The sequence below is a fragment of the Callorhinchus milii genome, unplaced genomic scaffold (genome assembly GCF_018977255.1).
Source record: "Callorhinchus milii isolate IMCB2004 unplaced genomic scaffold, IMCB_Cmil_1.0 Scaffold15, whole genome shotgun sequence".
Classification (NCBI taxonomy): domain Eukaryota; kingdom Metazoa; phylum Chordata; class Chondrichthyes; order Chimaeriformes; family Callorhinchidae; genus Callorhinchus; species Callorhinchus milii.
This window is the reverse complement of record NW_024704756.1, coordinates 5,035,379-5,060,739: the sequence shown is the minus strand read 5'-3', so window position 1 is coordinate 5,060,739 and position 25,361 is coordinate 5,035,379. Positions and strand designations below refer to the sequence as shown.

General features: G+C 42.4%; 2 protein-coding genes across 2 annotated transcripts; one reads left to right on the top strand and one right to left on the bottom strand.

Moving 5' to 3' along the window:
- The first annotated feature begins 8,532 nt into the window (after window positions 1–8,532).
- Window positions 8,533–13,683, top strand: urp1 (urotensin-related peptide 1). Its single transcript, XM_042340817.1, has 5 exons — window positions 8,533–8,632; window positions 10,830–10,979; window positions 11,893–11,927; window positions 12,631–12,736; window positions 13,501–13,683. Exons 1-5 carry the CDS (start codon window positions 8,533–8,535, stop codon window positions 13,530–13,532), a joined length of 423 nt encoding a protein of 140 aa, XP_042196751.1. The 3' UTR covers window positions 13,533–13,683.
- Window positions 13,684–16,642: 2,959 nt separating this feature from the next.
- On the bottom strand, window positions 16,643–25,080 carry clic2 (chloride intracellular channel 2). The gene is made up of 6 exons (XM_007891819.2): window positions 24,764–25,080; window positions 19,956–20,065; window positions 19,132–19,257; window positions 18,625–18,731; window positions 17,686–17,867; window positions 16,643–16,860 (listed from the first exon to the last, which is right to left on the bottom strand). The coding sequence occupies exons 1-6, from the start codon at window positions 24,815–24,817 to the stop codon at window positions 16,699–16,701; spliced, it is 741 nt and encodes a 246-aa protein (XP_007890010.2). The 5' UTR covers window positions 24,818–25,080; the 3' UTR covers window positions 16,643–16,698.
- Between the last annotated feature and the right edge of the window lie 281 nt (window positions 25,081–25,361).

Below are 25,361 nucleotides of genomic sequence, written 5' to 3'. Positions count from 1 at the left end.
AAGATAGCTGTAGAGTGTTCTGCTTTCAATATTATTTTACTCTGCAGTAGGCACTTTAGGTGCTTTGACTATTACAGATAGTAATTACTATTCGATAGTTTTATACCATTACAAATGGTGATTTCATCAGTATACAAAACTAGCCTAAATCAGACACGAGACTTAAGAATTAATGGGTGAGAGGAAAATAAACCACTCCTCACTTGACATTTTATCCCCTTGATGTTCAATGGATTTCTTAATAGTTTTCTCCATTCTCTTAATAAAAAGTGGATTCTGCCTTTTTTTGAAAAAAAATAGTTAGAAAAATTCAATTTCTGAAGGTCTTTTTGTCATACTGATGTGGTTAATAATTTACCCTCATGGAGTTCTGGCTCTGGTCATGTTTAGCTCACATAAAGGGTCTGTGGAGTTGCTGATCGGAGTATGTCGTGTGTGGTGTTCCTGTATGATGTGCACTGGAGGAGGTGAGGTTTGCCCCTGATGAAACCATGGAGGTAAGAGGAGTGATTCAGGGCTCTGTGAGGAGATTGCTATCCATCTTTTGACAAATGTGACCTTTTTTTCTGAGCAGTGGACCAAAATTTGCCTTTTCGCGTATTATTTTATATACAGATGACCAAAAAGTCGTGATAGTTACCCTATTATCTAAAAAAAATCATAATTTCTTTAAGACTTATCAGACATTGTAATGGTATCACAACTTTTTGGTCGCCCTGTATAAAACACATCGTTAATATGGAAGTGTGTTAGCACAACAGTGCACCAGAGTATGTGCACCAGAGACATTGCTGTGCGCAATTGGCTGCCGCGTTTGCCCACAAATATATAGTCAATTCACTTTACAGTGTGTTCTGTGAAGCGCTTTGGGACGTCCTCCCGACGTGAATGCAAGGATTATTATTATTATTATTAAGGGGAGATGCAGAGAGGGTTTGACTTTGCTTGTGAGCTGTAGTGAGATAATAGGAGCTTGGCTCATTGATCACTCAGTGGGTAAGTGCATAGGTTACCACTGGGACTGAGCCCTTTGCGAGTTCTGTCCAGGTCTGAACTTGGCAAACAATGGTAACCTAGTTTCTATTTCATATTTCATGGCTGTTTACGGGATATTGTGTGTAAAATTATCTGCCGTATTTGCCTACAAAAGACATGGACGCTACACTTTACAGCAAAATTCTATGAAGCGCTTTGAGACCTCACGACATGAAAAGCACAATACCAAACATAAGGATTATTACTGTTATTTGGTAAGACAGTGTAAATTCCTGAATTCCTCTAGAAATCGCTGTCTTCAGAAAACCTTGACACTCTTTAGTTCTAGTTTGGGAGAAAAATAAACATTTAAACATGCCACTGATCGGTCAGTAACATGAATTTCGATTCTTTAATATAGCGATGCAGTTCCCCAACCCTGCGGAAGCCTGGGCCAGACTGGCTGAACACGTGCTTTGCTCCACCGTTTGCTGCAGTCAGTAACTAGCATTTGTCCCTGTGGTGTTGAAGTATCCAGGGAGAATTCTCGTTGCTCACAGCAGTGGATGGCTCTGCACAGAATACTGCAAGAGACCTGCATTACGTTCCATGAGAAAGGTAACAGGTTGTACTAATAAGTATGGGAATGAGAGATTGTTTCATTAAAGCGCCTTGGCGACGACAACAACCCAGAAGCTCGAAATGCAAGTAGTTTAGCCTTGAAAAGAAAGCTGTACTGGATTCCCCTCCCTTCCCCTCTCATACAATATTCCCAGCCCTTCCCGATATTTGAGAGTATTCATTTTGTCATTAAAACTTTTTCTGATCCAAAAAACCCCAACAAACATCAACCATTTAAATTTTTGATTTCTTTCTTTCTGCAAAGGATCAGTGGATAAGGTTAACTAACCTCTTGTTCGATCCCAGTCTGTTGCACTTTTGCTGTGCAAGGCAACATCTGCTGCACATCGGAGAGTGGTTCAAAATGACATGGTATTAATCTTTGCTAAGTGTGTACTAAGTACATCAGTGGAGGGTTAGTTTTCTAAATGGGGTCACATAATATTATAATAATCCTTCCATTTGATATAGCAACTTATCACGTCGTCAAGGCGTCTCAAAGCGCTTCACAGGATACACTGCAATGTGAATTGACTATGTATTTTCTGGCTGAATTACATGCAGATTATTTGTTCACTGAGTGAAATGTAGTCGAGTTGTAACCTCTACTATCAGGTCTCCAGCATTACTGCAACGGAGAAATTCTCCTTTGAGGGAATGTAGTGCCATTTTGTACTCTTAGATCAAAAAAAGGAAGTCAATTCATTGTTTATTGTGATGCATAATAATCAGTAGGGTTTTTTGTTTGTTTTGCAGAACAGAACCCAACCCTATTCTAGGAAAGCTAACACAGAACCACAGAAACAGGACATTCAGCCCAACTAATCATTCCCAACTAGTCAGTGTTCAACTCTGTGCGCAATTCGCACCTGCACTTTGCCCACAAAATATACAGTCACTCCTCTTTACAGTATATTCTGTGAAACGCTTTGAGACGTCTTGAAGACGTGATAAGGTACTATAATCAAATGCAAGGATTATTATTATTATTATTCACACTCCATACAAGCCTCCACACCCCTCCTATTCACCTCATTTTTACCTCGCTAGTACATGAATGCATTACATTTCCTCTTAAATACACTGATACATTTTGGTTCAACCACAGATTCTGGTAGAGTTCTGCGTTCTCACCACTCTCTGTGTGTGTGAAGAAGTCTTGCCGAACCTCTTTTTTAGATCTGCTACTGACTATCTTATATTTATGTCCCCCTTTGGATTCACTAACACGTGGAAACAGCACATGACATGTTGACTGAGAAATCGTTGTATTATCACCTTCTGGAGCCTAGAGTAAACCAATATTGCGGAGGTTAATGGCAGGAGCAACCTTCACAGTTACTATCGCGTAGAGCGGTTCTAGGTTAGTGAATCAGTCAGTCAGGCACGGCTGGTGTATGTCATTGAAAAGCTTGAGGTTAAAATAACACAGACATCGCTTTTCAGTTGAAGTCAAATTATTGATGGTAAATTTGTTGAAAAGGATTACCGCTCATCTCACACGAACAATAATCATTATAATAACAATACTAATAGCTGTATTTCAGAAACTATTCTGTAAAGTTGTTCAGAATAATCATTTGCAATCGAGGAAAGAATAACAAAAGTTCAAAGATTCAGGATTTTCCAGAGTTTTTGGTGACCTGTTTCCAAACCTAGAATTGATGCAAAAGTACTGTGTGTGGCTCTGGTTCCTGTGACACAAGAGCCAAGCCCTAGAGTCAATGTAGAGGAAGGTAACAAGGATGACCCCCAGCAATAGATAGATGAACTGTGAGGAATGGTTTGACAAACTCGGACTCTTCAGCCTTGAAAAGCAATGAATCAAGCGGACCTTATAGAATTAATACAAGGTTGTAACTATGATTGAGAAAGCAAACCCAGAACAACAATTTGGATTATGTGCAACTCCAATGTGCATCAAATGTTATGTTATACAGCAGAAAGTGCAACAGATTGGGATCGAATAGAGGTTAATGTTATCCACTGATCCTACACAAAAAGAAAAACAAACACAGGTTAGGGCTGCGAAGGGCAAGAGAGACACCAGAATTTTTTTTACATAAGAGGGTAATTAACCTCTAACTAATTCACAGATTACAGGTAACCAGGAAGGGTAGTTGAGGCTAAGGCACTCGATTAATTTAAAAAGACATTTGCTGCTATGATGGATAAATGGTAGGATGGATATTCTGGACGACAATATCAAAAGGGCATCAAATCTGCAGTTGAGGTTCATGCAGATCTGTGACCCCTAATTAATCCCAGGTGAGAACATCTTATTTTCCATCGAACACTAAATCAGGTTCTGCAAACTGTAAAATCCATAATTTCACGAACGAGAGCATTTTACTCTATTTGTAAGAATGCTAGCTGATGCTTTTCTCTCTGTCCCTATAAACACCCTGTATAACTATTGGGTGTTTTGCAAGGATGGGGCTGAGATCATCATCTTCCGTCAGCTGTTTTGCTATTTTCCAGACTTTTACTGGAAGAGAAACATTTACTGGAAGAGAAAAGTAAAACAGAAATTAATTGCCAGAATTATTTTACACGGGAAAGTCGATTGTGTGAACAGTGGACTTGAACTGGCTTTTACAGTACAAGTATTGTGTTTGGCAGATTACAGATCTGTACTAGTACTTACCTTTGTTTAACTGAGCCATGACTTGTACTCAGTCTGTATTGGCAGGTCTGATATTCAAGCTTTATTATTATTATTATTATTATGTAGAGTCCTGTAGCTCACTGATTAGAGCACTCGCCTTGCGAAAGCGAGAGACCTGGTTCTGATGAAGAATTGTGGGCCCAAAATTTTGACTTAATTTCCTTTCTCCATAATAATAATAATAATAATAATCCTTGCATTTGATATAGCGCTTTTCACGTCGGGAGGACGTCCCAAAGCGCTTCACAGAATATACTGTAAAGTGAATTGACTGTATATTTGTGGGCGAACGCGGCAGCCAATTGCGCACAGCAATGTCCCACAAACAGTCGTAGATTGAAAATGACCAATTTATTATTGTTTGGGGTTTTGGAGGGATTATTATTAGGCGTGTGGAGTAAGGAAACTTGCCCAAGGTTTCGCCCTGCCTGGAATTGAACCCAGGTGTCTTGCTTGCAAAGCAAGTGCTCTAACCACTGAGCCACAGGACTCCACATAGATGCTGCCTGACCTGCTGAGTGTTCCAGTGACTTCTGTTTTTGTTTTCGTAAATACTGTACTGTGCCAAGTGTTATACCACCTGCTGACACATCAAATTTATAGCCAACTTTATTAATAGCGCTGCTCTACTTGGATTATATTTTAATTTAAACCTTAGTCTTAGGTTTAGATTAAAATATGTGACAAGTCTTATTTATTGTAGTGTAAGCAATGCTAAACGTTGTTGATCAGCCACTTGTAATGTGAAATTTAAACGTCTCCTATACGTGACTTGTAAAACTTTCCCAGTATATAAAAAAAATCTTTATAGTGTATTTCACATCGAAGGATGTCTCAAAAGCGCTTCATAGGATTTCCTGTAAAGTGTAGTGACTATGCATTTTGTAGGCGAATGCGACAGCGAATTTGCACACAGCAATGGCTAAAATACCTCCTTTCGAACAGCGGCTTTAGATCTTTAACATCCATTGAACAGGCAGAATGGACCTCAGTTTAATGTTACATCATAATCATGAGTTAAGCGAGTGTTTGTTCCCCATAAGAGACCAGCATATCTGACATCCTACTCTCTTTGTGCTTACAGTCACACACAAGTTCAAACAAGCACGACTTTTAATCTTGCCGATAGCTTTCAGCCCAGACATATCCCATTAACTGTTATATTAAAGTAAGGCTTTTAGTGTTGCGCACTGGTACAGATTTATGTCAGGAACACACAATCCATCACAGATGTGTCAAGGGCAATAGATGCTGGCTTGATCTAATCACTTTCAGTCAGTTATGAGGTAACTTACGGAAAGACAATGATTAATTTCTATACTTGACACCAACGGCTAATGATAAATTTCTGCAGATATCAAATAACAAGGTTTTCTGTATTTCTTTACTATGCCTAAGGCATCTCTAGCTTCTATAAATAACTTTCATCAGAGCACTGACGTAAAACCCCATTAACGCAGAGCAGCTTTAAATTTCAAGCAATGAGAATTTTTTTCCTGAACACTTATTTATGGCAAAGATTGATGAACATCGAACACTAAATTCTCTCCCTGGGAATTAATAATAATAATAGTACTAATCCTTGCATCTGCCTTATCCCTTTTTCAAAACTTCTCAAAGCACGTCACAGGATTTTTACTGGGGTTTTTTTGACAAGCAGGCTAACTGTGTATTTGTAAGTGAACACAGCAGTCAATTTGCACAAGCAATGTCCTACAAACAGTCAAGAAGTGAATGACCAATTTTTAATTGGGGGATTGTTGGCCAAGAAAAACCCTTTTGTCGTTTTGAATAGTTCCTGGGATCTTAAACGTCCATTTGAGCCGGCAGATGGGCTCTTGGTTTTATGTCTCCCACAAATATACAGTCAATTCACTTTACAGTGTGTTCTGTGAAGCGCTTTGGGACGTCCTCCCGACGTGAAAAGCGCTATATCTAAAGCAAGGATTATTATTATTATGTCTCATCTAAAGGACGGCACCTCCGATAATGCAAAGAAACCTGTGCTGGCGTGTCTGCCCAGAGGGCAAGCCTGGGTGACACCTGAATCCAGTTAATGGCTAACTTTAAGTAAGACAAGTTTGCAGCTTTCAAAATGTGAATGTTTTCTATCAAGCATCTCTAATGATTCCTTTTGTGTGAATATTCAATGGTAAACGTTCCAAACCTGCATGTTTGCTGAAACTTGAAAAGTTTTTTTTTAACGTAAATAACTTTTTGTACCAGCAAAAAATAACCTCCTTGAGCCTGTTCTGTGTTTAACCTAGTTCTAGGCTGTGATGAAAAAAGATTAAAAACAGAGATGGATGAACTGGGCTGAGAAGCATCCAGTTAAGTTTCCTTATGAGAAAAGTTCTTGGGAATAAAGAAACATTAACATTTCCAAGGCTTAAGGTGGCAATTTGGGGGCAAATATTCCCGAATGACAGAACTATTTTACAATTTTGTGGATGATCCTGTCTAGGTATCTGTTCTTTGATGCAATGTAAAATTTCAAGGGACATAAATAGCCAAAAGCAGGTTTAATAATCTTTGGTGTGTTTCCTTTTCAAATGGCTTTTATTGTTTTGCGCTTGTTCCTCCGGCACAGCTGCCAGAGACATGAGTTTGGTCAAGTTTCCTAACTTATGAATTATGGCTGTACTTAACCTGCTAATATACTTCTTAAGTAAAATATGACATGAGGGATGACAGTCACAGGCCCGAAGAGAGTTTGAAGTCAGCAACCATTTTCATTCGGAGAGAAAGATGACTGCTGTCCACAAATATCAGTCACGGCAGACGAGCCAGCAGCAAGAAGTTGCTGTTAGTAATAATTCAAGTCTGTCTGCAACTCTTTGTTTTCACCTGTTACTTTCAATTAATGTTTATAATGTGACAGCTTTGGCAAAATCCGTACTTGGTGCATGTGTGCTTGTATGAGACGTTAAGCCAAAGTCTTGTCTGCCTGTTCAGTTGGACATTAAAGATTGGATTTATATCGCGCTCCCCACGCCGGATGGCGTCTCAGAGCGCTCCTTTAATAAAATTTAAATCTTCCCAACACAGATTGGATAACAAAGACCACGAGATTGGCAGCAGCAGGTAAACATTTGGGAATTTGTCCTGTTTAAGCAGTGATAACAGAGATTTAGAACCACTGTCACTATGCTTTATAGTAAAATCCAGTGAAATGCTTTGAGATGACCTCTTGATGTGAAAGGCATGGTATCAAACGTAAAAAGATTATCATTATTCAGTGAAATCCCAATCTAACCATCCAACCATCATTAGCCAAGGAAAATATTACCAGATGCACAGACAAAAAAGCGAAACCACCTCCTGTGCTGAAAATATTTTAGTTTCCATGTTATATATTCTGTTGGTGCAACAGTTATTTAAAAAAACAACTATATTGCAGTTGTTTTAGCTCATATTAAATCCTGCCAGTTACGTGTCAAAGACCCAATTGTGTGCTATGAAAAGCAAAGCTGAATCTTCCCTACAAAGTACAGTAAAGTACAAATTCAGATGAAACCAATTTTCAAACCTACCCGTTTAATAATCTGAGCATAGAATGGCCGTTACCATTTCTCTATCTGTGTGTTTATTAAATTGACTCAAGACTATTCAAAGTGGAGATAAAATCTGGGTTGTTTTGTTAAATAGATAAATGGATAATTAGTTAAGCTTAGCATAAAACTAAAGAACAAAAGCCACAATGCTGGTCAGGCCGAGAGATGGACATGCCAGTCTGATTAATATTTGTCTGGCAGTGTGTGTGTGAACTGGATAATGTGTGGCCTCAGCTGTATTTAAATTCTATATTGTTTTATTTTCAGATCTTCTGGAACACAAGCGATTGGTAAACATGTCTTATATTAAATAGGCAAACATATTGTGCAATTAAAAGGACAGGAGTTGATTTACATATTAGATGGTTAGAGGTTATTTTTCAGAGAGGAGGGGGCTGCTCTCTTGTCCTGTGCATTCGGATCGTTTGTAACTATGTTCAATAAAACTTAAATCTTCCCAACACAAATTGGATAACAAAGACCACGAGATGGGCAGCAGTAGGTAAACATTTGGGAATTTGTCCTGTTTAAGCAGTGATAGCAGAGATTTAGAACCACTTTCACCCTCGTCACTTCACTAACATCAATTATACAAGAGATGAGCAAGTCTCAAGGAGTGACGTGACAAAATTGCCACTGGGGGAAAAGATCGATGGGTCTCGCAGGCTTTAAAAGTGTTTGGAGGAGCCGGGAGACAGCAGAACCTCAGGCAACATGTACTCCTGGACATTTGTCTGCGTTCTGGCTATTCTATCGGGGACCAGTCGAGTGCAAGCACTTCTAGTCTTTCCTGAAAACTCTCTGATGCAACGGGGTAAGTGAAATGCCTACATTATATTATGTACAGTGTGGTAAATGACACCTGCAGTTAGGAACCTATGTGTGTTTTGTGCATGTATTACTAGTACTCAGTGTGTCTAGTTCTTTCGTTAACAATTCACATCCTTTGAGAATTGGGTCATGACTGAAAACTCTTTTCACTTAAGACCCCCTAACAATGATGAGAGCTTTGTCTGATTCTATGATCTGAACATGAATCCAAGGCTTAGAAGTGAAAGAAATGTGTTTGAACACACTGTTCCACTGCCACTTAATATAACTGACTTAAATATGAAGCAGAGACGGTGGCTGAAGGCACGATCGAAGAGGAGGGTCTTGAGGCATGCCTTGAAGGAGGCAAGTGAGAGAGTGAGGCGAAGGGAATGTGGGATGGAGTTCCAGAGGGTGGGGGCAGAGAGGCTGAAGGCACGACCGCGATGGTGGCGAAGGCTGGGCAGGGATATGAAGCAGGTCTGAGCCTGCTGAGTGGAGAGAGTGAACAGGTTGATAAGGGGTTAGCAGGTCGGAGAGGTAGGAGGGTGCAAAGTCATGGAGGGCCTTGTAGGTGAGGACGAGAATTTTTAACTCGATCCTCTGAGGGATGGAGAGCCAGTGGAGCCGAGCAAGGGTGGGTGTGATGGGGAGAAAGGACAGTTGAGGGTCGAACAAGATGCCTAGTTTCCTGACTGGCTTGGTGAGGTAGACTGTGCATCCTTGGATGCTGATCCTGCCAGTGCCTGAGGTGCAGAGGCACTGGTGTGAGCCAATGAAGAGAGCCTTGGTCTTGCTGATTTTCAACTGTGGAAAGTTGGCTCTCATCCAGGACTTGATGCCTGATAGGCAGTCTGTCAGGACAACAGTGGTCATGGGGTCGAGGGTGGAGGTAGAGAGATAGAGTTGGGTGTCATCCGCATAATTGTGGAAGTTGACCCCCAATGTTTGTGGATGATATCACCAAGAGGGAGCATATAAGGTTGAAGCGGAGAGGACCAAGCCCTGAGGAACACTGCATGAGGCGGTGCGGGGACTGGAGGAGAAGCCATTTGTAGAGACAAAGTGGAACCACTGTGAGAGATAGGATCTGACAACCATCAAAACCAACAACAACAATTTGTATTGATATAGTGGAGTCCTGTAGCTCAGTGGGTAGAACACTCGCCAAGCAAGTGAGAGACCTGGGTTCTATTCCTGGCAGGGCGAAATGTTGGGCAAGTTTCCTTAATCCACACGCCCTTGTTTACCTAGCAGTAAGTAGGAACCCGGTTGTTAGTCGATTGGTGGATCGCTTTTCCGGGGATAATAATCCTTCAAAAAAAACAATAATACTTTGGTCACTCAATCCATGACTGTTTGTGGGACACGGCTGTATGCAATCGGCTGCCGTGTTTTACCACAAGTACACAGTCACTTCACTTTACAGCATGTTCTGTGAAGCGCTTTGAGACATCTAGAAGATGTGAAAAGTGCTATATCAAATGCAAGGATTATTATTATATAGCGTCTCTCACACAACAGGAACAACACTGAGAGCCATACATAGATAGAAAGCTGTGAGGAATCCCACAGTTCCTCTGCGTTGTACAAACAATAACACCCTCTGAAACAGCAATGCACTTTGGGCTTGAGATGGAGCCTTTGAGCTCTGGCCTCACTGATTCCTGTCTGAATCTCAGCCCCGGGATGGGTTTGACACTGACGTGCGCCACAGGACGTATTCAGCACTTTAAAAAATATATAAAGTGCAACAAATTTTCCCCTAATCCTATTTCTTTACAACAGCTTTTCTCGAAGCAATACATCTGATACATTTCAGGGGTAGGGAAGGGCAGGGCAGGTTAGACGTTTTTCTGCTCAGTATGTTTAGTCGAGTAAATCACAAATGTTAATCTACTTCGTTCACTACGTTCAATCAATCTACTCCCGTGTACCTATAAATAATGTAATTTTGGATTTATAAATAACATTCAAATATAAATCTATAATTCAAATGCACGTACAAAACAGCATTGCAAGCAGACAGGGACACATACATTAAACTTTGTAAAAGAATAGCACTTCAATCACATGCAAATAAGTCAAGCCAGATAACTGGAGAGCTGTTTTCAATATGGGTGGGAAGGGTTGGGTTGCCCTGTGGTGAAAGTGTAGACATTGCTCTTGCCCAACGTATTTTTGAATGAAATCCTTCACAGAATTTGATCCCAGGGTGGTCAAGGATGCAATGGGGTTCATGCCAAATGATATATCGAGTGTTGAGGGACCAAGGATGTCCGATTTCTATTCTTCACTTTCAAAGGGAGAGGATGTGCTGCTGGATGTGGAGGAAGGAGCCCGGCGCAAAGGTAAGAGATTAAGTTCATGTGTCCCTACCTCTGCAAGTCTGCTGCACCCATTGTTTTCTTTCCTTTGCAAACTTCTCAATTCCCCATCTCATCTGCCAGACAGAAGATCAGATGGTAAAAGGATGAGATAGAACAGAATTAGATTTGAATTGGATTTAACTTGTGAATACCTGAATTTGTTACCAGAACCTCCCTTCACCCTGCCCTGATGTGACAACAACTGTAGCATAATTTTATTCTTAAATTTTCCTAGCTGCCGATCTGGTGAAAATATTTGATTACTGGTTGTTTAGCTGTTTAGGTGTGGATATGGATGTATTTTCTTGGCTCTCCACGGGGAAGGCGGGGGTTCTAAGTTCTATTGTGAAGGGATGAAAAATGCGATATGTGCCGATTATAATAATAATCCTTGCATTTGATATAGCGCCTTAACACATCTTTGAGACATCTCAAAGTGCTTCACAGAACATACTGTAAAGTGAATTGACTGTATATTTTGTGGGTGAAATGTGGCAGCCAGTTGCGCACAGCAGTTATGACTGGTGACGAGGGCACATACCTCCTGATATCGTCAGTTCCAATGTCAAGTTGCACCACTTGTTTAAATCTGCAAATCAAAGAGTAAAACAGGAACAGTACCAACGGTGTGTACTTAATCAGTGCATTTCACATAGGGAGAACGTCTCAAAGCACTTTACAAAGACTGAGCTGAGGGGAGGTGTGTGATGGTGGTGAAAGGCACAGTAAAAGTGATGGGTTTTGAAGGCAGTTAAGGGGGAGGGGGGGGCACAGAGAAATTTCAGAATTGTCCTTCCCGTTGCACTTGGGATTCTATATCTAGTCAAGAAGCTGAAATGGTCTCAGCATTATTCATTATGAACATGTACTGATTTGATGCTTTAATCATTTGCAGCTAATGCAGAGGGATTCCGAGTCAGTGGCAATCTGGTAAGTGACAGAATGGATGCCGTTCACTCAGAAAATTCTGTAGCTTATTTCCTTGTTTACTATGATTTTCCCCTTAAACTATCTAGCCTCAACCTCCTTTAGTGTGATGGTGCCACTGTTCTGCGAGATAGACTACTCTGCAAATAATGGTAATTTCACTGTAGGGAAAGACAGCAAGAACATGGGATGAAAGACCTCTGTGAGATGTTCTATCCAGCACCTTCTGAGAGCTGTTGAGACTCAGTCACAGAAGGGAAACAGGTTCAATGACCATGATGAGGGAAATCCATGGGCCACTGGAAAATCCCTTTAAACTGTTTGTGTTTCCATATTCGCTCTTGAGTGAAGCACAGAAGAGATCCTATACCCAATCTGTCTGAGTTAGTTGGAACAACACTTGGACTACAATTGGTGTTAATGCTCTGTGCTATAAAGGAGGTGGGGGGAGGGGGATGGAGGAGAAATAACTAACTGTTATTGCTTCTGATCATTATCCATTGACTGCTGTTGGAAAGCTCTCGTCTAGACTTTGGGCAAGGGTCGACTGTGATAGCCCCTAAAGTGCAATAGTAGATACAGTCAGAGCTTGGGCATCAAGCAAGGGGTTTTCTATTTTAAGCTCTCCGAGACTGTACCCTGCGAGAAGGGCACTATATGAATGCAAGTTGGTGTATTGCTCTGTGACAGCCATCGTTCCCTGCAGGTTGATGACATGAACGTCCTCTTGTGGAAGCTTGGGGCCGCTCAACATCTTCAGAATCGCAGATTCAAAAAATCTGACCAGGTTGCTCAGAAGTCCAGTAAGAGAAGTGAGTGTGTGTTTGTTTCCCTCCCTATGACCGGAACTTTAAATCTTTCTCCTTAACCTGATGCGTAACCATTATTTAAGCTTTGATCGTGTTTTAAACTATGTAAGGTCATTGTAATTTTTTAAACTATCACCAGTTTCCAGCATAATTAATCTCCCTTCCTCCTCACGGTACAACTTAATATGAACATTAAGACCAACTCTATCCTGTCAGGAAACATGAGGGGAAACTTGCCTTTCCTAAACACATTGTTACTTGATTAAGGAACAGTTTATCAACCGGACAGAATGTGATTAAATTGTATTAAAACTTGTCCTTAATATATTTAAGACTGGAACTCTCTCACTGCCTCAGTTAAGGAATAAATGCTTTTTCCCCACACCCACTTTAGTTCTGAACTCTCTCCCCTGCCCCCCGATATCAATTTTGCACTCAGCCTCTGATGTATCATATTATTTTTTAATGAGCGAGCAAGGATAGGGATGGTAGTGCGGCAAGGGTGGTCTTTATTCCTGACCCCTGGAGCAGCAAATATTACATCTTAGTTGATCAGATCATGACTTGAAAATATCCACGAGAGTAGCGTTATAAAGGAAGTATGTCAGCTTCCATATCAAAATCGCCTGGAGACATTTGAATTTCATTTAGAAACAAAGGCTGGTATTAAATGGGCTAAATTTGATGTAAAACAAAATCACAACAAGTGAGATGAAATCACAGCTTTCATGCAATGGATAACCATGATGTCTTCTCTTTCTCTCCAGCCTGTTTCTGGAAGTACTGTGTCACTAACTGATGGATTCCGTGATGGGTCAACTTACAGCAGCTCAGCTATTGGTGACTCAACTCAATCTCACTCAATATTCCTAACCAATATTCTCCTTATCTTAACATGGGCTCCACTGTAAAGAAGTGTAAATAGTTTTGTTAGTAAATATCAAGAATTACAGGATGCTCTTAATAAACAATACTTTTGTACTGAAATTTGTTTCATTTGCAAATAAAACGGCAGCTCTTAAAGCCCGGGAATGGAGTGCTCGGGCCCACCTTGCCATCCTCAGATCGAGAGTATCCTTTGAGATTGAATGAATGCAGACGAGGTGGATGTAAAGGATTTGGAGAAATTGTTTAACTCATGTTCACTCCATAACGTGTGGGTGAGTAGATGGCACAATTGGAATTGGTTTGAATTCTGCCCACCAAGAGGGATGAAAAATAGTCTCTGCTCGCACTCACGCCCATGGCTTGTTTGTGAGACATCGCTGTGCGCAAATCGGCTGCCGTGTTCGCTCCCAAGATACACGCAGCCTCATCCTTTTGCAATACATTCTGTGAAGTGCTGCTTTGAGACATCTTGACAACATGATAAGCTGCTATATCAAAACACAAGGATTATTATGAATAGTTCCAGATAAAGAGCCTTTATCTTCATCCGGTTGCAACGAAGAGCCTTGTGAGCATAGGTACATGGCACAAAATTGCTTCTAATGTGGCACCAATTATGATTTTTTAAAAAAAATGTTTAACTGCTGCACTCTCTCAATGATACCTGACATTATTATTTTGTTCAAAGGAATGAACTAGTGATGGGATTAATGCTGATTTTGAGTAATCATTGTGCAACCACCATTAATTAACCATCTTTGCTGATACTCTTCCTTTCTTCACAAAACCAATATTTACCAAATTCACCTTGGTTCCCTTGGAGGCTGTTTAGAAAAGGACAAACACGGAGCTAAAAAACGTAGGGAACAACTAAAAGAGTATTTTCATGTGCAACAGTCTGAAAAAGGACATGGGAATGATATGATCAAAGATTTATGTTTCCCTTTTCCTTTTCCTTATGAGTCAACATTTGCTCAAAAAACAAACTGAAAGAGCATGGTTGACCAGGGTTGTTATAACAGAAACATCATTGTTACAGAATCCTTTGTGTGACTTAAGCCTGTTGTAATGAAGCATTGCTATTTCTGTTTAAGGCCAACACTTGCTGACATACTATACTTTAACATAAAGTATATGCATTTGATTGAACATCTTATCATGTCGTCAAGATGTCTCAAAGCGCTTCAGAAGATTGTACTGTAAACTGTAGGGATTTGTAAGTGTATTTGTAAATGGATGTGGCAGCCAATTTGCACACAGCAACTTCCCACAAACAGCTATGAAGTGAATTGCAACCCCAGCACTGCACTGGAGTATCAGTCTAGACTGAGTTCAAAGACCCAACAAGGGGGTTGAACCTACAACCTTCTGACTCACAGGCAAGAGTGCCACTGACGGAGCCAGGCTGAAATGAATGAATCTGATGTGGCTTAGGTTACTCCACCCCGCACCAATCAGCAGATCACGGATGCTGAAGTCTGAGTGCAAGGGTCGAGAATATATAACAAGAGAGACAAGACGCAAAATACTGCAGATGCTGGATATCTGAAACAAAAACAAAAGTCGCTGGAACACTCAATAGGTCAGGCAGCATCTATGGAGAAAGAAAAGTGAGTCAATGTTTCGGGTCCACGACCCTTCATTAGAACAACAGTTTGAGAAGGACAGAATGTGCAAATGTAATAAGAATAAGGGTAATAAGCCCTTCAAAAAATGAATAAAATAATACATAATTTAGCCACTCAATTCAGTTTGTGGGACACTTCTGTGCGCAATTGGCTGCCGTGTTTCCCCCACAAATATACAGTCAATTCACTTCACAATATATTCTGTCAAGCGCTTTGAGACGTCTCAAAGTCGTGATGAGGCGCTATATCAAATGCAAGGATTATTATTATTAAATGCCACTGTCGTGCACAATATTCATAATAATGTTCTCTAATCAGTGGTCACTATCATTTCTCTTGCCCTAGGCAGGCTGGTTATCAACACTTCAGAACTCTCAATAATTGAAATCACATCACAAGATGGTTTACCTTACATTCCCACCACTTGTGCTTATCTCCATCTCGTTGGCATTGGTGGTGCAGCACTCGATTAACCTGCAGCTTCACAGAACATTCATTGTTTGGTCCTCGTGCTTAATTATTAAAATGGTTGGAGGGAGAGAGAAGAATCAATGAGAATCAGATGATTCCTGGAGAGAGAAAAAAAATGATTTCAAAGTGTCCATTCAGTCAGTCTCCTTCAAAAAAAAGATTTTGGAAAAAAAAACTGACTCTGATTCAAGATTATGTTCTGTATTAACAATCTTTATTGTTCAAAACAAATAAAAATACATTTCCTTTGCATTGAGCAAGGCTAAGTAGGTAGTGAAAGTGAAAAGACAGAAATCCTAGGAGTAACTTGCCTTGCATTTGACCTAGTGCTTCGTCATCCTGTCATTGAAATATCTCAAAGCCCTTTGCAGGATTTACTGTAAAGTGTAGTGACTGTGTTTTGTAGGGGAATGAGTGACATTGGCATTGAAATTCATTGATGTTCCTGACTTGCTGTGCCCCCGTCTTGTGGACTGAGAGCAGTACAATTAGGTGAAGAGTGTGGCTACTGATCTGGGTTTTTTTCCTCCCAGTAAAACTGTGGACATTATTAATGACACTCATGATCCAACCTCTGTCAAGCCAACCTCTTTCAACTTCAATTTCTTGGAGTCCCGTAGAGTATTGGTTTTGGTTAGAGCATGCGCTTCGAAAGCGAGAGACCCTGGTTTGATTCCCGGGCAGGGCGAAAGCGAAAATTTAGGCAAGTTTACTCCGTCCACACGCCTCTGTTTACCTAGCAGTGAGTTCGAACCTGGTCGTTAGTCGATTGGCGGATCGGGGGTAATAATGTCTTAAAAATAATAATAATTTGGTCACTCAATCCACAACTGAGTTGCTATTGGTGAATCCTGCAGTGAACCATGTCTTACGAGTCCTCTTCCCCCCCCCACCCACCAACCCACCACCCCCCCCACCCCGTTCCCATATAGACTGATGTGGCGATAGAGACAGAAACCGAGAGATACGGTTAGCAATTCACTGCGTGTTCTTGGCAGCGTCAGCGTATGCCCTCTCAATCTCTTCGTCTGCTGGGCAGGTTTGGCTGAACTCATTCCGTTTGTACGCATTGTTCAGGTATCGCCAGACGAAAAACATTTCCTTAGGAATCTCAAAATTCAGATATTTCTTCGCAGCCACCTGCAAACAACAAAAGGGGAACAGATGGTAAGATCCTTTACTCCATAGAAAATAAGTTTCACAACGCAGAAGGCCATTGAGGTCCATTGTGTCTTTGCTCGGACAACTTCCCTCATTGGAGCTAATGACTCAATCCCATTTCCCTGATCTTTGAGAATATTTCTCCTCCATTATTTGTACAATACTCTTTCAAATCTTATGGATTCACCTTCAATAATCATTTATGGAAAGGCATTCCATTTGCGTGTGCGCAAAAACCCTCTTTGTTTTCTACTGCTGATAATAATAATAAAAATAATAATCCTTACATTTGATATAGCACTTTTCAATATTGTGAGGACCTCTCAAAGTGCTTCACAGGTTCTTCCCACTGGGAAGTGCAGTGACTATATTTTATAGGCAAACCCGACATTCAATTTACACATAGTGATTCCCCGGCAAATAACCATGGAGTACACAACAAATTTTATCTGGGGGGGGGTTGTTGGCCAGGACAAAGGGAGAAACTCTCTTCTCTTTTCAAATCTTACACCTGAAGATGGGACCTTGGTTTAATGTTTCATTCGAAGGATGGCACCTCTAACAATGAGTGTCAGCCTGTGAACTCAAAGTTCCAACTTGGGGCTCGAACCCACGATCTTCTGACTGGGAGACGAGAGTGCTACCAACTGAGCCAGGAAGCCACCTAAAGCTGCGTCAACACAGAGAACACAGAGACGATGCTCACTGTTAGGGAATAGCTGAGCTAGTCCTATGATTCATTGAAACACGTTCTTCCAACCTTTCACCCAACTGAGTCATGTGCTGATGTTATATCATTCTCACCTTGATGATGTGAAGCTTTGGCAGCAGGTTGCAGTCCGCCATTGTCAGCTCATTCCCGTCCAGAAACTTCCTCTTGGAGACGAGCAGCATCGCGGAACTGTTGGCGTCAATTTCATCCAGGAGCGGCTCTTTCAGATAATTGTCCAATCGCTTGAGTTCCTTCAGCAGGGCGTTCTCAAACTCTGCAGCGAGCCAAGGAAAGCAAAGTCTGTGACCTGACCATTCGTGTCCCAGGAATCATCAAGCTCAAAACATTCTTACACGCTTTGCAAGGCATCACATGCAGAAGAAGCCGATTATATCGTGAGTTTGCTTATAGCGTGATTCGGGTGTGGATCCCAAACATTCACTTACCAAAAGAAGTGGGCCTCAAAGCCAGCCGGCTAATTGTTCTCTAATAAAATGGTTGATCACTGGTCAAAATGGTCGAAATCGAGACAATTTCTGTGGGCAGCGACCTAATGAACTGTGAGTTGGCCATTTTTTTTAGATCAGGGATTTCTGCACACATACACAATGAATGCAGAAGCGCTGAGCGACAATTTCCCTCCATTATAAGGTGGGTTGGGATTTTATGGACCAGCTCCACTGCATTGAGATGCACATAAATCCAAATGCCAATTCTTCCTTTGAATAAGAAGTCTAGAAGCCAATTAACCTGTCAATGAGGGATCATTCATGGGAAATTTTCCTCAAGAGTAAAAGAAATTGCTGACTTCCTAGGTAAGCTTAAAATTCTTAATTTCCTGCAATAGCTCAGTGTTGCACGCAACAACAACTTGCATTTATATAGTACCCTTCATGTCGGACGGAGTCTCGGAGCGCTTTAACACAGACACTGCAAACACTCAATATTCAAGACACTCAATACCCTGTCTATAAACTCTAATGCTGTCATGGTACAAAGAGGTTCTAGTGAATTGTGGCATTAGGTCTCACTTCCTCTGCTGTCGGCACATTTGTTCTTGATGTACGCTGAAAATTTGGCAAAGATGTCGCTGCCAGCACCAAAGGAGTCGGAGTACCTTGGGGACAGATGTGGGTACCTAATAGACAGAGGAGATTTTGAGATTAGTTGCGTCCATTCACTTGTAAAATTTGAGAACCCAGAGAGCTGATTTACAAACCTTCTGTTTTGCATGAATGTGTCATTAGAGATACTTTCGAAAGCACTATAAGCAGATTAGTAGAACAGAACAGAATACTACAGCGAATCATAGACACCTCTGTGTACAAGTCCTGCCCTTATAGCTGGAGAATGAATATTGCTATGAATCCTTTAAGAACCTAGAAAAATGGGTCTGTACGCACTACAACTTGCAATTATATAGCGACCCTCACACAGGGTAGCAACCCAGAGCACTTGATATACGAGTTCAAATACTAATAATATAAGTTCAAATACATCAGAATAGTCGCATTACTACTGCAGGGTGCCTCACATACTTTGGTGGAGCTAATGTCTCCTCCAGAAACTCTTCAATCTTTATTACATCGGTCTTCAGCTCTCCATTGAACAGGAGGAAGGGAGGATTCGACCCAGGAGCCAAATCCTTTAGTTCTTCTGGTCTCCTGTGGGGAACAAGGTCATTTTTAGTGGACAAAGAGAAAGTAACTGGATCCAGCAGATTATTATTACCAAATAATAATAATAATAATCTTTGCGTTTGATATAGCGCATTATCACGTCTTCAAGACGCCTCAAAGCGCTTCACAGAATATATCGTAAAGTGAATTGACTCTATATTTTGTGGGCAAAATAATGTGCCCAGATTTCACTTGTTGATGATGATAAAAGCAGTTAACAGCTAGNAAAAAAAATTACGGGAACAAATCTACAATCACGAAGCGACTGGGAATAAGTAAAACCAGCATTTATGCCAGGTCACTTTTCCAGGGACCCAATCTACCTATTGGCCATTCAATTACAACATTTAAACTGATTCCTCATCATTTCAATATTTTGAATATATGCTTTAAAAGATTCTTACTAGTAAATGTTAAGGTGTTGATAAAATGAAAGCATTGTTTGATGACAGTTAAAGGAAGCGATCAATTTACTTTGATTGGAAACTGGGATGGATCCCTCTAGTCAAGTCTGATTTGTCAGATGAGCAACAGGAGGATATGAGAACACCCCACAACGTTGGTTAGTTTATTCAGACAATTCCTCAGCTGAGATTTAATATAAGAGATCAGTTCCTAATATCTACTGAAATTGTGTGAATCCTAAAACTCTTCCATGTCTTTGCTCCTTCTTTACTCCTTACTTTTTCATATCCACTGTTGTAACATTGAAGCGGGCTCCTTTCAGCCATAAGACCATGAAGAAGCGTTGGCAGAATGGACAGTTCCCAATGTTTTCTCCATCGTGTCCAGCCTAGGGGAAAAAAAAATGAATAAACTTTATGGTTCCAATGGAGAATTTCACAAAAAGCCCCCCAAAACACGTTTTAACAGGACGAGTGTGGCCAAGAAGTGAAGGAAGAGCCTTTGCTGTTTCACACAGAAGTATTTACAACAACAACAACTCGCATTTATATAGCGCTCCTCACGCAGGGTCGTGTCCCAGAGCTCTTGACAGTAGCAGAGCATGATGCCGAGCTGGGGGAAGGGGGAGGGGGAGGTGACCGTAGGCACGGTCGAAGAGGGTGGTCTTCAGCCACGACCTGCAGATGGGGAAGGAAGGGGAAAGGCGGAGGGATAGAAGAAGAGTGATCCAGAATTTCGGGACGTAGTGGTTGAAATCCCTAGGGATTTTGTATTATCACCTGTAGGAGATCACTATCCGAGACCAGTAAACTCAGCGCACACCATGAGTTGAGCCAGTGAGCTCCTGGTCCAGAACAGCAGCTCTATCCACTACACCGTTAGGGCTGCCCTGACTATTACCGCTCCACTCTAGCCTCGGCCAATCCTGGAGGCGAAGGACAACCCAGGCTACTGTTCTCTACCACATCCCAATTCCTCCGTCCCCCCCGCCACCCCGGCAGGTTATCTCCTCCAACCTTCACTGCGAGGAGATGCTGGATTTCCTTGAATCCAAGATCAAGGGAATTCGCTCCGCGGTCACTTCCCCTCCAACATCCACCCACCACCCACCCCTTCCCTCCCACACTCCGACTCCTACCCATCCTCCCCTACACACCTTCGTACCCGTTTCCCCATCCTCTGTCACCAAACTCATCCTCTCCCTGAAACCTACCACCTGCTCCCTTGACCCCATCCCCACTCCACTCCTTATCTCCCAGCTCCACCTCCTTGCCCCACATATCACAGACATCGTCAACCTGTCCCTCTCCTCTGGCTCTATTCCCATTCCCTTAAAAACTGCCACCATCACTCCCACCTTAAAAAAACCCTCCCTTGATGCGTCGCAGCTATCAAGCTACCGGCCCATCTCCAACCTCCCCTTCCTATCCAAGGTCCTGGAACGAGTTGTCGCCTCCCAGCTGCGCTCTTTCCTCTCCAACCATTCACTATTCGAACCCCTTCAGTCGGGTTTCCGTGCTGCCCATAGCACAGAAACTGCCCTGGTCAAGGTCACCAATGACATCCTGACCATCTGTGACCAGGGCTCCCTCTGCCTCCTCGTCCTCCTCGACCTATCGGCAGCATTCGATACGGTCGACCACGCTATCCTCCTCCACCGCTTGTCCTCCCACCTCAACCTTCAAGGCACTGTCCTTGAGTGGTTTAGGTCGTACCTCTCCCACCGTCTTCACTTTGTCTCCTCAAATGGTTTTTCCTCCGGCCCCCGCACTGTCTCGTGCGGTGTCCCTCAAGGCTCTGTCCTCGGTCCCCTCCTCTTCACCCTCTATATGCTCCCCCTTGGTGACATCATCCGCAGACATGGGGTTAACTTCCACATGTATGCGGATGACACCCAACTCTACCTTTCCTCCTCTACCCTCAACTCCACGACCACCGATGTCCTGACAGCTGCCTGTCCGACATCGAGTCCTGGACGAGAGACAACTTTCTCCAGCTCAACGTACGCAAAACTGAGGCCCTCCTGATTGGCTCACGTCAGCTCCTCCCCACCTCAGGCGCTGACACCATCAGCATCCAAGGCTGCACTCTCCACCTCTCAAAGCCAATCAGGAACCTCGGGGTTTTGTTCGACCCTGAGCTGTCCTTTCTCCCCCATATCCGCGCCACAAATGGCACCGCCTTCCATCACCTTCGGAACAACGCCAGACTACAGCACTACCTCACCCCTCACGCTGCTGAAACTCTGGTCCACGCCTTCATCACCTCAAGGCTGGACTATGAGAACTCTCTCCTCGCCGGCCTTCCCGCCACCTCCCTCCACACTGCAGGTCATTCAGAACTCTGCAGCTCGTGTACTGTCCCGCACCAGGCTTCGCGACCACATCACTCCCACCCTCGCTCGCCTCCACTGGCTCCCCATCCCCCAGAGGATCGAATTCAAGATCCTCACCCTCACCTACAAGGCCATTCACGGCCTTGCTCCCTCCTACCTCTCCGACCTACTATCCCCCTACCTACCTGCCCGTACCCTCCGTTCCTCTGGCTCCGGTCTGCTCCACATCCCCCGCCCCAACCGCCCTACTATCGGTGGCCGGGCCTTCAGCCTCTCAGCCCCGAGGCTCTGGAACTCTATCCCCCAGTGCCTTCGCCTTGCCTCCTCCCTTTCCTCCTTCAAGGCCGGTCTCAAGACCTTTCTCTTTGACCGTGCCTTCAGCTCCCCTCTCGACTCTCTACCCCCTCCTCGCTCCCTCCCTTCCCTCCTCTCACCCTGACCATTTCCCCCCTGCTCGGGTCCTGACCCAACTGTACAGCGCCTTGGGACGTCCTCCCGACGTGAAAGGCGCTCAATAAATGGAATCTTGTTGTTGTTGTTGTTGTATTAATCCTTACGTGCGCCAGATGGAATTTTCCATATTTTGAACCTGTATGCATATTAACTAACTGTTGGTGAACATTTAATATAATGACCTTTAATTTGTCGCTGAATGTTATCTAAGCTCTTTAAGTGACACTTTGTCTCTAAGTACTTGGAACTTCATCTACCGAAGGTCTGCTTGTGAGATAAGCCGTTCATCACAACATCAGTCGTCAGGTTCTGTCTTCCTGCAGTGACTGATAAACTCTACAATGAACCTCCTACCCTGTGGGAGGGCAGTGCTGCTATGCCGACAAACACAGATACATTACCCAATTTGTCATCCAAAAACCATGTGCTCCTCAAGCTTTTATCATCAGGTTCCACACAATAGACTGTTCAGACACTGCTGAACACAAATAGGTTGTCACTTTTGCCTGCAAAATACAGTCACAACACTTGACAGTAAATCCCATGAAAATTTTCGAAATGACCTCCCAATGTGAAAGGCGCTATATCAAATGCAAGGATTATCATTACTATTTGTTGATTTAAGTCAGGGAAACCTCTCATTTTATTGGCACCAATTTACCAGCTCAGTTTATGACCTATTATAATTAATGGAATTATAATAGTTGTACAGAATTTCTGCGTAATAAAATTGAACGGGTAAATTTAAGCATCGCTATTCCAACCATGGGCTGTCAACTTGCATTATTTTTTGTCCATGATGTCTTCTTGAATCAGAATTCTCTCAAGTGTTGTTTGCACTGCCAATAGGAAGCCACTGCAGTTCAAAGTCAGTAGTGTAAACCAGGCATTTCAATGAGTGACATTGGTATATTACTAGATACGTTGTGGGGGGGCAATGTGAACAGGGATTGGGGAGGGGGAAGGGGGGTGGTGGTCTTGGGAGGGGGGAGATTACTGTGGAGTTTGGGAAAGGAAGAGACTTGGGAAGAGTGGGAGTATGGGAAAGGGGTAGGCGGTGTCAAACCCAGCGAGAAGGTACGACAATTAAGGATGTGAACGTTGTCTGAGAAATTGGTTGAGGAGATAATGATCTTCATTAAGAATTCTCTATCTCCGATCCACACCGTAGCCAAACACCACCCACAGAATCAGAGTTTAATTAAATGACTGAACACATGCAATCTACATCTATCAAACACCCAAGTTACAATGCAATAATGCACCCTAGGGCTCAGAGTAGATGGCTCTCATGACCTGCTTGACAATCACTGGAACTTCGCAGTATAATAATTTATATCTCATGTCACACCTTTTCTGTGAGTAGCATTGAAAAATGACAGCTGGCCCCCGATCAACGTATAAAGCTACAGAAATCATGCTCAATCTAATCCGTATCTTTAGCTGCCGTGTTTTTAAAAGCCAGCCACTTATTCAATGGCTAATCAAGTTGAGTCAAAGACAAATAGGTTCCAGTAGAGGATGTTGGCAAGAAGTTAGATTATACAGAACAGGATATGGCTAACGACCCTCGAGAGCGAGGTCAAAAACAAGACGTGTTTATGGAAAATATTACTGCAAATGAGTGGGACTTTCTGCCTCTTTTTTGGACTGGTTGAAGACGTATGTCTTGCAGGAGTCGATTCAGAACATAGCCATGGCTCACAACCAAGTTTCAGTCTGAACAATATCCATCAACGAGCCTCTATGTTCCGTTAACAACAGCGTTAAAACATTGGGAGTATTTCCACTCACCCAGTTTGTGCCATAATAATGAGGATTATATTTTCCACAGGCAACTTCATTTTAGCAGCTGACAGCTGTTCTTGTCTTACAGCAAAGACCTTTCTCACATTGAGAGAGGCAATACCCAGACTTGAGCTTTCAGTATTTTATTCACCTAGAGCCTCAAAGCTAAAATCCTATCACTTGTTAAGCCCTCAAGGCATGCTACTAGTTCTTCAGTGTTTGTTTTATACCATGGCCCTAAGAATGGAAACACTTCAGTTCAGCGTTCCAGCAAAATGCCCTTAACAACATGCTACTGTTTATGTTATGAAAAAAGTATGCCCACACTTAAAAGATAAAAATGTATGGATTAAACAAAACTCTTAACAAAATCCTCATTACGTGGGCTTGGCTCCAATGCTCCCAGCAAGTAAATAGTTTTGGCTGGTACCTTTCACACAGTGCTAATGGAAAAGAGTATAGGTGATGTGCGACAACTCGAAAGAAACAATCAGTCCATTTTTTGTTTACCTTAATGAAAAGCTCAATGTCTGGGTCTTTCTTGTCACGGACCCGGCTGGCCATCGCTGGATCAGAGACTTGTAGAACTGCGTGGTCTGAGTGTCAGGACACTTCTAACAAGGAGTTCTAGAAGAAACACTGAACAAGTACGACAGCGCCTTGGATGAGGTGAGTGCTTTGTGAGCCTTGTGTGAAGAACAAGCACTTGAAATGAACTCAACAGCAACAAGGTTCTGAAGGCAAGCACAGTTTACTTTCTCTATAGCTAGGGTGTAACATCCTGCCTGTCTCACTCTGCTTCCCTCGGTTGTAATCAGAGGATGGGATATGTTGAATTTAACAAGGCAGAAAGCAACAGCTGTGACTCAGCACTATCATAGGAATATTTACAGAAAAACATAGCGGTGGTGCACAAAATATATACAATGCGATAAAACAGGGTTATTTTATCAGAAATATTCAGCTTGGTTAGAAGTGTCGAGCATAGGCCAACATACTCACAGGAAAATTATCTGTCTTATAAACTTCCCAGGAGATATCACCACCAGAGCTGGCTACTAGCCATTACTAGCCAACAAATCCATCATCATCTGGTAAAGTTTGGCCT

Coding starts and splice junctions, on each gene's coding strand:
- urp1 (XM_042340817.1), top strand. CDS start 8,533: ATGTACTCCTGGACATTTGTCTGCGTTCTGGCTATTCTATCGGGGACC. Junction 10,980..11,892: donor GGAAGGAGCCCGGCGCAAAG/GTAAGAGATTAA, acceptor AATCATTTGCAG/CTAATGCAGAGGGATTCCGA. Junction 11,928..12,630: donor TCCGAGTCAGTGGCAATCTG/GTAAGTGACAGA, acceptor CGTTCCCTGCAG/GTTGATGACATGAACGTCCT.
- clic2 (XM_007891819.2), bottom strand. CDS start 24,817: ATGGCCAGCCGGGTCCGTGACAAGAAAGACCCAGACATTGAGCTTTTC. Junction 20,066..24,763: donor ACATTGAGCTTTTCATTAAG/GTAAACAAAAAA, acceptor TTTTTCCCCTAG/GCTGGACACGATGGAGAAAA. Junction 16,861..17,685: donor CAAAGCTTCACATCATCAAG/GTGAGAATGATA, acceptor TGTTGTTTGCAG/GTGGCTGCGAAGAAATATCT.